This window comes from Gouania willdenowi, chromosome 16, assembly GCF_900634775.1.
Source record: "Gouania willdenowi chromosome 16, fGouWil2.1, whole genome shotgun sequence".
Taxonomy (NCBI): domain Eukaryota; kingdom Metazoa; phylum Chordata; class Actinopteri; order Blenniiformes; family Gobiesocidae; genus Gouania; species Gouania willdenowi.
This window is the reverse complement of record NC_041059.1, coordinates 20,723,043-20,737,473: the sequence shown is the minus strand read 5'-3', so window position 1 is coordinate 20,737,473 and position 14,431 is coordinate 20,723,043. Positions and strand designations below refer to the sequence as shown.

Below are 14,431 nucleotides of genomic sequence, written 5' to 3'. Positions count from 1 at the left end.
TGACAAAACAGACCTGGGGAATTATGTAGTGTTGTGTCAGTACTGTTTATCTCTGTTATGAATATTTCCACAATAGTTTGGGGCAGGATGGCAATAGCAGATCAAAGTTTAGTCTAATATGAAAAAATGTATATTGGGATGACAATATATTAGCATGTACCGTTATGCTTTTATACAAGGTTAATTGTTTGTTATTTTGTGTCATAAGAGCTGGCTGGACCAATGAAACCTGTCTGACGTCTCCTTTTCTGTCAGGAGTCTGCACCCTGTAATTATTGACACTTGTACAACATTCTGTGTCTCTACCTTCTTCTTTTACCAGACGTTTTTCCCGGAGCACATGGTTGCCTGGTGCCAGGAAACCAATCACACCATTCCACAGTCGCAGCTCCTTCAGGTACACACTTTGCGCATGCATGCATGCTCGCGTCTCCCCTAGCCCGTCTTTTTATTTTATTGTCACTTGTCTTCCTGACACGCACACACTTCAGCGTCATCACCTGTTGCATACTGCACAATCAAGCTGCCATACCTCACCCCTGACCCTGAGCCGCCGTGTCTCGTCAGTAATAACTACTGTAGATCCTCTGTTGACACACGACTGTCTGCATACACGCACCACAGGACCAGCTCTCGTGATGCTCTGAGCTAAGCAATCAGAAACAGAAAACACTGTCCTGTTCTGCTTTCTGTTTGCATTGTGCAAATTTGCACACTTGAATGTCTGTGCCTCTGCAGGCCACATGCTTCTCTCCAAGCTAAAGACATGAATAAGAGAAAAAAGTAAGACGCCAAACAAATAGAGACTTAAGACTCTGAACGGCTTTGTTCCTAATGGATGGTGGGTTTACATGCAGTCTGGCTCTCCCCTACCCGACGTAATGGAGCTGTCAGAGACACAACCACCAGTTAAATCCATCCCTTCATCTTTTCCACTCACAGAAAGCTTTTAACTCCTATGCTGATTACACAGATGCTATGCTCCACATAGGAGTCAATGAATGAGCGGGAATGGGCTGAACTCGGTTTCGGGTCAGGAATTCTCCATGTTGGCTTTTGTCTAAAGACAAGTCCTTTTCCTAAAGTGGAGCTCTATGTAAAGCAAGCCTCTTCTCAACCAAGCCCATACAGGTGTTTGCAATATTTGTCATTATCAGAAGCGCATGTCAACACAAACCAGTGAGGTGTAGCATGTGAGAGAGAAAGCCTTTTGAAATCTCTCAGCGTGTGAACCTGCACCCTCTAAGTGTTGGAAAATGTTAATGCATGAGAGGCCCCAGCAAAAGATATTTCCAAACACTGAAAAAAACGTGCTTCAAATCCTGAAAGATCCTCTTGATCACTGCATTCTACAGCCACAAGCCACATGATCAGCTGCAGGGACCTAACCTGCCATTTAATGATGATTGACAAGTAATAAATAATCAAAACTTTTAAAAAATCGGAAGCCTACAAAACAATTCTGACTGGAATTTTTTTAAAAATATTTATAAAAACAAGAAAAAAATGTTTTTGTTTAATTTTTTTAAGATTATGAATAATAATTAGTAATTTTCAGAAGTTTAAAGAGTAACTAAGGCCCAAAACCACATTTTTTTGTGCTGAAAACTAATTTATTTGTGCACAAGGGAGTGTTGATTGATTCTTGACCAACTCTTGACATTTTAGTTAAAGTATATTAATTTGGTGTATTTTGTTGTAAAAATGTAAGAGTGCATACATTTAAATGTTCCTTTATTGTGCACGCACCAACATTAGCAGCAATTGTACATTTGGAGTATATAAAGCATAACTGGCAGCACAAGCAAGTGATTTGCAAAAGTAATTTTGTATTAATGTTGGGGTTTTTAATGACCCAAAGCTGATTTTTTTTTTTTTTTTTGCCCTTTTTTGGTCCTAAATGTTAATGTACTTAAGTACTTTTTACATTGCAACTTAAATTTTTAAATTGTTTTCGTAACACAGGATGATAATGAATGTTCTTTACATTTTGGACCATATATGCATATGCAAAGGATAAAATACAATGAATCTGGTGGATGTGGTTGCAGAGTTCATCATAGTGTCTTTATTCTAACCTAAGATCCAATTGTGAGTGAACTCCCAAATATTTTTGCTCTTTTTTAAAAATCTTTTTCCAGAATTTTCTCGCAACCAGTAGCTGTCCTGAAATCCAAGGTCATCTATATATGAAGGAGGTGGGCCGGAAGTCATGGAAGAAAGTTTACATGTTCCTGCGTCGATCAGGGCTCTACTGTTCCACTAAAGGAACCTCAAAGGTACGACATTTCAATGTTTCACTGAAATTGTCCATCTTCAAGCTTAATTCTCACTGGGATCTCCTGAATGTATATGTTGGAGCTATTTTCTATGTTTATATAATTTAATATTTTACCTTAAAGTGGTTAATTAACTCATTCACTGCCATCCATTTTCAGAATGGCTACCCCCCTCATTGCCAGCCATTTTAGAGCATTTTGACTGATTTTTACAGACCCACACAATATTTTGTACTATGACAATCTGAACCAGATTCGGAAAGATTACTCTCTACTTTCATCAGAATTTTTTTTTTAATTTTTAGTTTGTTTCGTTCTTCATAATCAGCAGTTGAATAGAGGCAAGTTTTACACAAATTGCCAGTTTCTGACAAAAAAAAAAACCTGTCACTGACTTTGAAACTATATATTTTTTTGCTTTAGTGACACCTCAACATTGGTTTTCTTCTATAATACTACAAAAACAACACTGAGACTGGGCTTTTGATGGTAAAATTATTATTTTGTTATCTGGCTCACACTGTCTCCAAGCAACCCCAAAAACACAATTGATACATATATCCGTCAATGGCAGCGAGCGTTTTGATTTGAAATGACGCATATATGCATCAATGGCAGTGAGTGAGTTAAGTTACTGTTTATTTAAATATAAACTTTTTTTTTGTGGGATTTATTTATTTTATCGTTTTCACTGGGTAAATTCTATAGTCAATCTCTAGGAACCAGGTGATCCTTCATTAACGGGGCAAGTGCATAGGCGTAACGTTTTTTTTTTTTTTTAACCTGGAACCTCGAAGACATGTGGAACCGCCAAGTTGTCGGCGATTTGTAAAGGAATAAACCAAAGAAAATGAAAAGTTTGCTTGAACATTGATATTTTTTGATCCAGCTTAAAGTCTGCTTTCCCTGTGCCCTATGAACATTTATTTGAGTTTTAGCCTCGTCTATTTTCCTCTCTCCAGGAACCCAGGCATCTACAGCTGCTCGCAGACCTAGAAGACAGCAACATCTTTACTGTCATTACTGGCAAAAAACATCATGGTGCACCCACAGACTTTGGCTTCTGTATAAAGGTCAGTCTCAGTTGGCACCCGAGGAAACTGATCAATAAAGAAGAACGAAAGAAATTTGGAATCAAATGATTGTGATGTTTATATATAGTCGGCGTTTTGCTGTGGTTGTACAAGTACCATTGAGCAGCAAGCTGCAGGAATCCCTTTTAAATAAAGGCAATGTTACTACAGGTAGAGTACTTCAGGTAATAAAAGCTATTTCAGGCCAAAAAAAAGACATTTAAAATGTACCCTGAAGCAGGATGTAGCAACATTTTAAAAAGTTAAACAAAAAGAATGAAACCAAACTTCACTAGTCTGAGTTTTAAAATCATAATCTACAACTTAAGTCGGAGCAAACTCCTATAATGCTTTAAGAAACCATCAAGTCAGGTTTGCATGTTAATAATGCAACTGGAATTCATAATTTAGCAGAAACCTGTAAATGTGAATTTGCACAGCAGTGTCTTTTAATAATCGATTTTTGTGTTATCCTATGCAGCCCAATAAAGGACGTGGGGAAATGAAGGAGTTAAGGATGCTGTGTGCTGAAGATGAGCAGAGCAGGACCTGTTGGATGACGGCTTTTAGACTCTTTAAGGTAATACAATAACAAGTGATTGTACCAGTTTAACATGGAACAGATGTGTTTATTACACTCTGTAGGGGTTTTTTGAGCTGACTGTTTTCCTTTGTTTTTTACAGTATGGGATTATTTTGTACCAGAATTACAAGATTCCTCAGCAACAGAAAACTTTACTCTCACACTTTTCAACACCTGTGGTAAGTTGAAAGTGTCTTTTCTGTCTTTCATGGACGGAGTCGTGTTTGGTGCTCGAGTTGCTAAGCTTTTGTGTTCCTCTTCTTGACTGTCATGTGGCTTTGTCTCCCTCTAGCGGAGCGTGTCGGAGAACTCCTTAGTTGCTATGGATTTCTCAGGGAATATAGGCAGGGTGATAGAGAATCCTCTGGAAGCTCAAAGTGCAGCCATGGAAGAAGGGTATGCATGGAGGGTAAGACATAACCTCTTTTTGCACATTTTTTTTTTCAGAGGAAACTAAATTTGGATTTTTGGGTTGATTCCTATTTTGAAAGATGAAAGAACTTCAGTTTACATTTGTTGTGCACTTAATTTTTTATTTTCAGGTTTTTCTGTCACATTGCTCCAGCAATACTTTAAAAGCTGTTTCCTGATCGGCTGCTGAACTAATCCCCACATGTGTTGTCTCTCTTTGGCATCTCTCTCAGAAGAGAAGTCAACGAATGAACATATTGGGTTCCCACAGTCCTTTGCACCACTCCTCACTAAATTCAGGTAAATACAAAGACATGTGACCTCTTTTTTTTTTTTTTTAAGCTTTTTACACCCCTGTTTTACATTGCCCTGTATATTTTTTTCAAAGTTTACTAAACCTTCTAATGTATTCTCTGCAGTCATTCACATGACTCAGTTGTGGTTTCATGGCAGAATAACTAGAGAAGAGTCTCATCGTATTATTCACCAGCAAGGCCAAGTAGATGGGTAGGTATCCTGGAGCCGCATATAGTTCTTGTAGTCACAGTAAATGAGTTCCTGGATTTATTTTCTGCCCTGTGTAAATGATCAATCCTGATATAATTCACGCAGACGTCTTCTTTTGTTGGTTTCACAGTTTATTTCTGCTTCGAGTCAGTCAGAGCAACCCCAAGGCATTTGTTCTCACGCTTTGCCATCACCAGAAAATCAAACACTTCCAGATACTACCGGTGAGTAAATCTAGCAGTTTATTATGATATTATATTTGCATCACGTTTATTGTCTTTAAAGAGTAACTAAAGCCCAAAACTGCTGTTTACTACTGAAAACAAATGCGTTTGACATGAAGTAGTGTTGTTCATTGATTAAAATGTCAAGATTTGGACAAGAATCAAAGTGTTTCAATTTGGCATGATTTGTTATAAATATGTAAGAGTGACTGCCCTCTATGGGTTGAAACCCAGCTAATTATAAATACATTTTACTATTGGCCATGAATTAGCGATGTAACGATTCACTCAACTCCCGATACGATTCGATTCACGATACTGGGTTCACGATACGATTTTCTCACAATTTATTTTACAAAATGGGACTGTAGACAAATGACTGAAAAATATTTCTTTATTTTTTTGGGGAAAATACTATATTATTTTCCTTTTATTTTTCATTGTCAAAAGAATCCCTTGATAAACTATTCAAAATGATGCAATTTAACTAAAAATAAATCTTGAATGAAATAAATAAAGGTATAATACAAATGAAGAAGAAGCCTATTAATTTAAATTCTGGCTCTATAATAAACAATTCAAAACTGCATAATAGTTCTTTTTCTTTTTAAAAGTGCAACTGAAAATGTATTTTGTGCCTTAACAATTGGACTTTTAAAAAAACAAAAAAAAAAACAGTCATTTTACTGTATTTACGTCAGATATTTGTTTAGACCAGCAGAGGGCGCTGGTAACCCAGTGGTCGGTTGGCATGCAGTTATTCCACCAGTGAAGAAGAGAAGCTACGCTAGCAGACAGAGTTAATAGAAAAACGTGACTTTTACAGATATTCACGTAATATTACAGATATTCTTTCGGTGCTAAAGGAGTAAAGAATCATTTATGAGCATGTTTAACAGTAAATGGCGGCCAGAAAGAAAATAGTAGCAGATTCCGCCCGTCACGTCCGCTTCTGGAAGGATTAATATATACCTCTGCTGGTTAAAAAAAGTACTGCGATTCAATTTTCAGAGCATCGATGTGAACCGTGGTACCTATGAATCGATTTTTAACTGCCTTACGAGTAATCGTTACATCCCTACCATGAATTGAAGTTTTGGTGGCTTCTTACATCACTGTTAGCTCTGCCCCTTCTATGAAAACTAGCAGCTGTGGACTCTACAGTCTGAGTAGGTTGATTGAAAGAATTGTGACCACAGAGGTTTAGTGAGTATTGAGTAGCTAGTTAGCACAGCATAGATTGTTCTTTAGAGAGTTTATAGTATGGACTGGGCGTGTCTTAACTGCTCCAGGAGCCCCGCCCATAATCAAAACATTTATTGCACTTCCAGCCTGTTGATCAAAACCTCAGAGTTTAGTTACTGTTTAAAGAGGAAGATTTGATTAAGTCTAATTTTACTCCTGTCTTTTCCCCACATGGTGTTTTTATATTTACTCTTTCTTGGACTCTTGGATTCTTCCGCCGCACACAGTGTGAAGATGATGGCCAAGTCTTCTTCAGCCTTGATGACGGAACCACCAAATTCACTGACCTGATTCAGCTGGTGGAGTTTTACCAGCTAAACAGAGGAGTGCTGCCTTGTAAACTCAAACACCCGTGCACCGTTGTGGCCTTATAATGTCTCTGGATCATGTGACCCTGTGACTCCTAACATTTGACTGCCTACAGCAAGCAAATATGTTTGTTTTTTTTAAAGAAGCTGGTGAATTAACTGATTGTTTTATACTGTCCTGAGACCGCTGGAGAATGCTGACTGGTTGGATTTCTGTTGATTTGCATGGACGTTTGAAGACTCAAATGTACAACTTGCTCAAAAGACTTCTAGTTCAGGAGACACAAAGATAAACGACATGAACACTGCCTTTTGTGTCGACAATTTTGCAAATGTTTTCCACAGTCTTGCGACAAATCACTGTCAATATGCATGGACCCCAAGACTTTTTTTTTAATCATGATCAGGAATCTGTTCCTGTTTTTCTTAAACTGGACAATCAGGGGGCTCGTTCTATTGTGTGGACCACTCTGCTCTTTGTGAACCAATGTTCCTGATGCAAACTTTTACTCAGAAATGATCAAAGATTATAGAAAATATAGAAAGTTTATTGTCCATTAGTTTTGTACTTGAAGTGGGAGTGGCCTTCGTCAGTGCATGACCTCTCTGCTGAAGAAATAGTTGTACGTGTGCATGGAGATGATGTCTAAATTAAATATGAGAGTGGAGGAGGTAAGAAATGATAACATAATCTGATTTTAAAATTACTAAAAAGAAAGCTCGCTAGTGAATCATTAAAAGTCGGCATTGGCCTTTTTCTCTGAAATGTACGGTATTTGCTCATTTCTGTCTACACAGGAAGTCTGTTTTTAAATGATGCACCACTTGCTGTTTTGTTGTGTTTTTAACAGTTATTGTATTGGGTGTAATTGTTTCCTCAAGGTGCAGTCTGGATATTTGCAATTTTCACCATTCAGATAAGCTACAACAAACTCAAGTTTGATATGCCTCAGTTAATTCTCACAACACTTACAAGTACATTTCTAGTTTTGGGGGGGGGTTAAGCTTTATGCAGATGATGTCTTCATATATATCACTACAGGTACAACTACTGGTGCCTATTCATGCAATGTGGGAGGATGAAAGGTATTTTCTTGTATCTGTTAAAGAATTAGAAGGCATCCTTAGTCATAGAGGGCTGCTGTCATGCCTGTGTTGGATCCTTTGCAGCTCCAACACACTTGATTTACCCAAGTGTATTTTAAGGCCTTTTGTAGTGTTTGCATTAGGACATCTAAACCATGGGAACAGCAGCCCTCTAGCACCAGAGCTGGAATTGTTTCAGTGACATGTTTGAACTCTATTTTATTGTGTTGAAATGTTTGTTTGTTGGTTTTATTACAACATGCACAGGGGTGTCCCAACTGGCTTGGTCATAGTTCTAAGATAAAGCATCAACAAACTAAAACCGCAACAAAAGGCAAAAAACTATATTGGACAACATGTGCTTGTTTGGTCCCTGTAAGTTATTTCAGATGCTAATTATCGTTGCAGCAAAATGTATTTATTTATCTGGATGTGGCTGATTACTTGAAATTTTGAGATGGTCTTTTTTTTTTTTTCTTTCTCTCAGCGCTGTTCTGTACTGTATTTTTATTTCTTTCATTACCATACAATTATTAATCAATGATGGGATAATTGTGTGTATTGCATAGATTATGTTGTATTTTTCCCCTCTTCTTCTAGATTTGAAAAGCCTAATTTGATTTAGCCATTTTATGATATATTAAGTGGTGGACTATGGCATCAGGAGTTTAAACATTCCAGTGGATGATGGGTGGAATGTTGTAAATTAACACTGGAGAGGAAAAAACATGTCACCAACCATTGGACACTTAATTGACTAAACAGGTTTTTAAAAATCTCTTGTGTAACATTATATATAGTTACATCCATCCTTTGATAACCAAATTATAAACTAAAGTCCCAGCAACCTTAGCAGATGTTTTGATGAAATCTATTTGATTTACAAATGTTTCATAGATTTATATTCAAATGCTATGCCTTGATTTAAAAAAAAAAAAAAAAAAAAAAAGTAGAAGATTTAGAAATAGGACACAAGTGGCATCGATCCAGTAAAGGTAGTTTAAAAAGATTAGATTAGATTACAACAGCCCTACAGTCATAGTAAAGCATTGTAATATTTCCGCTATGGATTTTAAACCTTTGTGTCATGCTGACTGTGCACCAGTGACCTAATCATCACGCCAGTTTAGGAACTTCCAAGTTCTTCCAAGAGTAATTATATACTTTTTCGCTTTTGCACGATTGCGTATTCAGTTGTTTACTGTGAGGTTTGTCTACCACCAATGTGGATACACTCAGTGTTCATTATATTGCTACAAATGCAACGGAGACACTCCACACGCACTCATCCTCAGTCTATCAACCTCGCGTGGAATGTAGCAGACAATGCTGTGTGAGGGAACCGCTCATTGTAAAGCTTGTTTAAACCTGAAAAGGCAAAAGAAAAATAATTCAGTCAATGAACGTGTCGACATATGCACAGCAGGTGCTTTAGTGGTCCAGATTTTTACGTCTAAAGGAAACGAATGTAACTGGGTAGCTCAGGGTTGACTTGGAGCATGTTTGAAAAACTACTGGTCCATCTGAAGACATGGTGTACAGGGTGATGATGGACTCCATATACTGGACCTACAATTACAGACCAATCTGCACCACCTGTCTGATAGTTGTGATTACTTGAAAATTATACTTGCATAAAATAAAGCAGATTTAGTTTTTGAAGAATACTTGGAATTTTGAATCCATTTTGAAATAATTTAAATGTTTTATTTTTTTAAAGGACTGAAATGCTTGCCCGGCTACCTGAGCTGATTTACAACTTTATCAGCAACACACTTAATCTACTCAATATTTCAATCTCTGGCAGCCATGAAATTTTAACTAAACAATAAACGCATAACTTTGAAGTATCAGATCATATTTGGTTGCATTTACAAATCATTGGTTTAATTGCTGACAATGTCAAGTAGAAACAGTGGAGCTTCTTGTCACTTTTTGGTTGCCAGGTGCACAGATCTTGCCTCTGCTGATCCCTCTTCCTCCGCATAAATCTGACTTAACATGAATTTAATGACAGCTGCCAACGCAAAATAAAGACGAATGAAAACAACACTCATTAAATCTTGTTAAACACGTTGGGAAGAATTGCTTTTCAATAGACATTTGCATCTCAACCTAATTTTGAATGAATGACTATTATAACCCGATCCCTAGGCATTCTGTATAACATCGCCACAATGCAAGATAACACGCCTGTACAAATTAGTAATGTGAAAATATATCTTTATATTAAAAAAAAACAAAAAAAAAACATGTATTTCAGGGAATGCAAAACGAAAACAGGAAAAGAGAGCTGTATTCATAATGTGCTTTGCTTTGATCTGTAAATAGTGGAATGACTTATAAATCTTAATTGTAACCTTTTCAGGTATTTTTGTACAAATAAGGGACTGATATATTCTGTTTATTGTAATTAGAATAAAACATTCATACGTTGCTATAAAAATGGTGTCCTGGTATTTTTGAATGAAGAACTTTTATTAGTGATATATATTTAATTTTACAGTTTTTCTTGATTGCTTTGAACTGCTTAAATAAACTGGGCTCCACTGGGTTTTCATCGTCACTGTCTCAGCAGAGCATAAGACACTTATTGCAAATGTGTTAACCTCTGTCATTCAAGCAGTCCAAACTCCATTGTATTAGTTATGGTAATCAAACAGAAACTATATGTTCCTAATATTAGAAACAATCTACATCAGTATTAAATCACTGAAGCACCTCCTTGACACTGCTTCACACAAATCTTTAATTATCAACCACTCTGCAGGCCTTCTAAGGTGCAGCACCTTTGTTGTTTTTTGCCAACATGGATGGAAGAGGTAGAGGGGTCCGAGTGTGAGGTGGAGCTATAGCTGGAAAGCCTAAGGTTTCTAATGAAATTCGGGCAACTGTTATTCATCACACTATAAATAGTGGCTTTTTACTTAGAGCAGGGGTCTGCAACCTGTGGCTCTTTGACTCTTTTGCAATGGCTCCCTATCGCTTTAAAAAAAATATTGAAATGAGTTATTTTCTTACAGAGTATTAAAGGCGCAGTCTGCAACTCTTATAAAAAAAAAAAACTGTCACTATGTATGGACAGCTTTACATGAAACTAGTAGTTTGTGTAAAAAAAAAAACAGGCACATTGAGTCCCCCCTGCTGCTTGATTTACATTATGTTTGATTCGTAATTGTTACACTAGAACTCTGTGGTGCATGTGTTGTTCATGTGCGCGCAGCAGCCTCCGTGTTGGCTGCTGTAAGTGACACTGTGTTGTTGCTGCTGCTGAGTCGTGTGCACATAGAGAGAGAGAAGTGTTGCAGTAATATGCTTTTAACAGAGCATGTTATATTACTGTGATGTTGCTGTCTGGCTAACGTTAGCTTGTTAGCTCCTCTGAGGGAGGGACTTTAGAAAGTTTGGAGGCAGGGCAAGAGAGCAATGGGGAGAGAGGGATCTGAAAGTCGCACACTACACCTTTAATGACAAATAAAATCATGATATATCCAGGAGGACTTTAAACCAGGTGAGATGAGGTAAAATGGCTCCTTTGAGAGTAAAGGTTGCATTGTTGCATCCATTGTCAGAATTTTCTGCCAGGATAACAGGTATTGTTGCTGTACAGTTGTTTCCTAATTCCCATTACATGTAGATATTTCTATAGAATCCAAAGGCTACCATTCTCTGGTGAACATGGTTGTGTCAAACAATGTCATTATTGATCTCAAATGAGGACATGTTTAGTAACATCAACAACGTGAGCGTAACCACCATTGACTACCATCCAAAGAAGGAATGTGGCCACATCGTCAATACAGAAGAGTGATAGATTTTATGTTTTTTTTTTATCTTGATTTCTTAGACTTTAATAGATTTTATTTTGGTTTAGATGTATTTTGTGTAATATTGAGTTTGCAGCCGCAGTTTGAAAAAAATTAAAAATAAATCAATGGAGTCAATAACATTCGCATCAAAGCATTTCGGATTGATGGCACTTTATTTTCATGAAACAAACTGGGCACTTTTATAGATGTATGTAGTTACTTTGGAAAATAATAATTTAAGAACAGAATCAGAATCTGTTGCAAAAGCAAAAGTTAACCGGTACTTTGATGAACATACCAATTGTTTTTGATATTTGTTCTTGAATTACAGTTAGTTACTATTTACTTGTTCTAACAAGTTTTACAAAATGAAATGAATGATGTTTCATGCCATTTTGTACTAGTAAAGGTGACATTTTTAATTACTTATATTGTGATATGTCGCAATGTATAGGCTATCATATCGGGATATATTATATTGTGACATGCAAATCGTGAACTGTATCTTATATCAGATTCATAGCAATGCACAACCTTGTTTTGAAAATGTGGACATTGACTTTACTGATGCATCAAAGCAATCAAGGAAAAACTGTAATACTTGAGAGCCACACCTTGAAGTGGTAACTTTAATTCTGCCGTTGCGGCTGAAATAATCATTTTTATAGCAGGTAATTTATTTAAATGGCCACTTCTGCATCCAGGCTAAGCCCCACCCACAAACACGCCCCTTTGATATGATCAATACCATCTGTGAAATCATCAAATAAAAGTCTCACATCAGCGGATCACACTTCTGAGAGTGAAGCTCCTACCAAAACATGTCCAGGTATGTAGAAATACCTTACACTGAAAAAAATACAGAATTAATCCTATTGAACTATTTTATGCTGTCGTGCTTTTATGATCTGCTCAGTTTGTCCAACATTTATCTATCTATTTCATCTTATCGATAACGCATCAATCTATAAAGCAAGAAAGTTCTGTGTGTGTGTTTGTGCAGCGAATTTCTCCCACGACGCAGTGTCTGTTCAACCTGAAACTTTTTTAACAGCTTCCACATAGCCCGAATGTGTGCATCAGTTATTTGGACATTTCAAAAATGTTTATTTTAATTTTATTTAGCCCGGACGACACATTCAAGTTTGCCTATAAGAAGTGAAACCTATTCAGCTTTTGACCTCATTTGGCCATAATTGACACCTCTACTTAAGCCCCCACTATATGAATACATGCTGCCGACGGGCTCTGTACTAGTCATAAAAGCAAGAAAGTTTTGTATGTGTGTGTGTGTGTTTATCTCCCCCACACGGCATGAGTTCGACCTGAAACTTTGTCAATGGCTTCCACATACCCCAAGTGTGAGAATCCGTTATTTTGAAGTGATTCGGTGTTGCAAAACGTTCATTTTTATTTTAAGATTACGTCTCCCTCTCAGTATTAGGCGCGGTATTGAGCGCGCTACTTCCGGTTCCGGGTCACTGGTTCATGACGTCACTAAGTTGCAGTTTGTGTTTTTTTTTTTAAAAAAAGGTCAATGTTAAAAACGTTTTTGTAAGTTATTTAAGTTATTATTTCATGGGTATTTAAAATTATTCCCATGACCTCAAACTTCCTTTAAATCACAGGTCACGGAGTTCATTTCCTCCTCCGTCTCTCCATCAGTGTGTGCGGCAGCTGTGCTGACGGCCAATAGCCAACCATATCACAAACTATCTGCTTCTTCAGACGGAGAAATATAACTTTTTACTGCGCCCACGATCACGGAGTCCACTTCCTCCTCTGTCTTGTTTTTCGTTGTACTTCCGCGTCCGTTTTGTTCTCCCTCAACAACCTTTGACGGATTATGTGCATGCGCACGGCTGATGCGCGTGTGTGAGAGAGAATCCACGGAGGAGAGACACACACGTAAGGTATTTATAATAAAATTTATACTAAATGAGTAAAATAAAACAAAAAAAACTAAACAATATTTATACAAAAAGTACACAAAACGACAACAGAAATGCACAACAATATACAAATAGGCTCCAAAAACACACAAAATGACTTCAAAACACATATATTACAGAAAATTACACCAAAGAAGAATATGAAAATGACTCAAAATACACAAAACTAAATATTTATGAAAAAAAATACACAAAATGACTCCAGAATCACACTACAATTGGAAACAAAAAAAAAAAATAGTTATACAAAAAATGCACAAAAAGACAACAGAAAGATACAAAAATACACACGATGACTCCAAAAGACATACATTACAGAAAAATATGCCAAATGAAAAGAATAATATAAAAATGAGTAAACATTTATCATGAGCATGTCCCATAGAATTAAACCAGGGAAATCGCACACACTATTTTACTTTGCACCCCGCAAATAAACCCCTTTATAACACTACAGAGTACAGAGTTTGTCCACCTCTTTGTACATCCAACCTTCAAACACATACTTATTTGACCATAAGTGACAACTCTACTTAAGCTCCTCCCACTCTATATCCAGGTGTGCAGATAAAAATAAGAAACAAAATGCAGATATGAAAGAACAACAGCCTACTTTGTAAATTAATATAACCGCACAAATAGGCATACTTTTATATAACAAATTATTATGAGTTGGATCCCAACTCATCCACCAGAGGGCACAATATTACAAGGTAAATATAATAACAGATGTACTACTCAAAACACTGGGTTTCATCCATTTGGAAAATACGTTTTCAATATTGTATATAATGATTTTGTTAGATTAGCATTATATGTATGTGTCAAATAAAACCAGAGAAAATTCAGATTTACATTATATACAGATGTCTGTCCCACTCTGGTGAATTAGATTATAATTATTTTTAGCTTCAATCATTTAGTCTTGGCTAGAATATTTCCCCTTGTTTTTAC

The 14,431-nt window shown here is 36.7% G+C and overlaps 1 protein-coding gene across 3 annotated transcripts in view; it reads left to right on the top strand.

Moving 5' to 3' along the window:
• Positions 1-10,162, top strand: part of grb10b (growth factor receptor-bound protein 10b) — a 54,497-nt gene extending 44,335 nt beyond the window's left edge. For 2 of the 3 annotated variants that reach the window (XM_028470264.1, XM_028470266.1), the window contains 10 exons: positions 323-397; positions 2,142-2,279; positions 3,242-3,352; positions 3,834-3,932; positions 4,037-4,114; positions 4,228-4,344; positions 4,580-4,646; positions 4,766-4,853; positions 4,984-5,077; positions 6,550-10,162. In XM_028470264.1, coding sequence (XP_028326065.1) covers positions 323-397; positions 2,142-2,279; positions 3,242-3,352; positions 3,834-3,932; positions 4,037-4,114; positions 4,228-4,344; positions 4,580-4,646; positions 4,766-4,853; positions 4,984-5,077; positions 6,550-6,696 — 1,014 coding nt within the window. In that variant the 3' untranslated portion in view covers positions 6,697-10,162. The remainder of the gene's footprint in view (positions 1-322; positions 398-2,141; positions 2,280-3,241; positions 3,353-3,833; positions 3,933-4,036; positions 4,115-4,227; positions 4,345-4,579; positions 4,647-4,765; positions 4,854-4,983; positions 5,078-6,549) is intronic. The other variant, XM_028470265.1, reaches the window with a different exon arrangement.
• Positions 10,163-14,431: the final 4,269 nt, after the last annotated feature.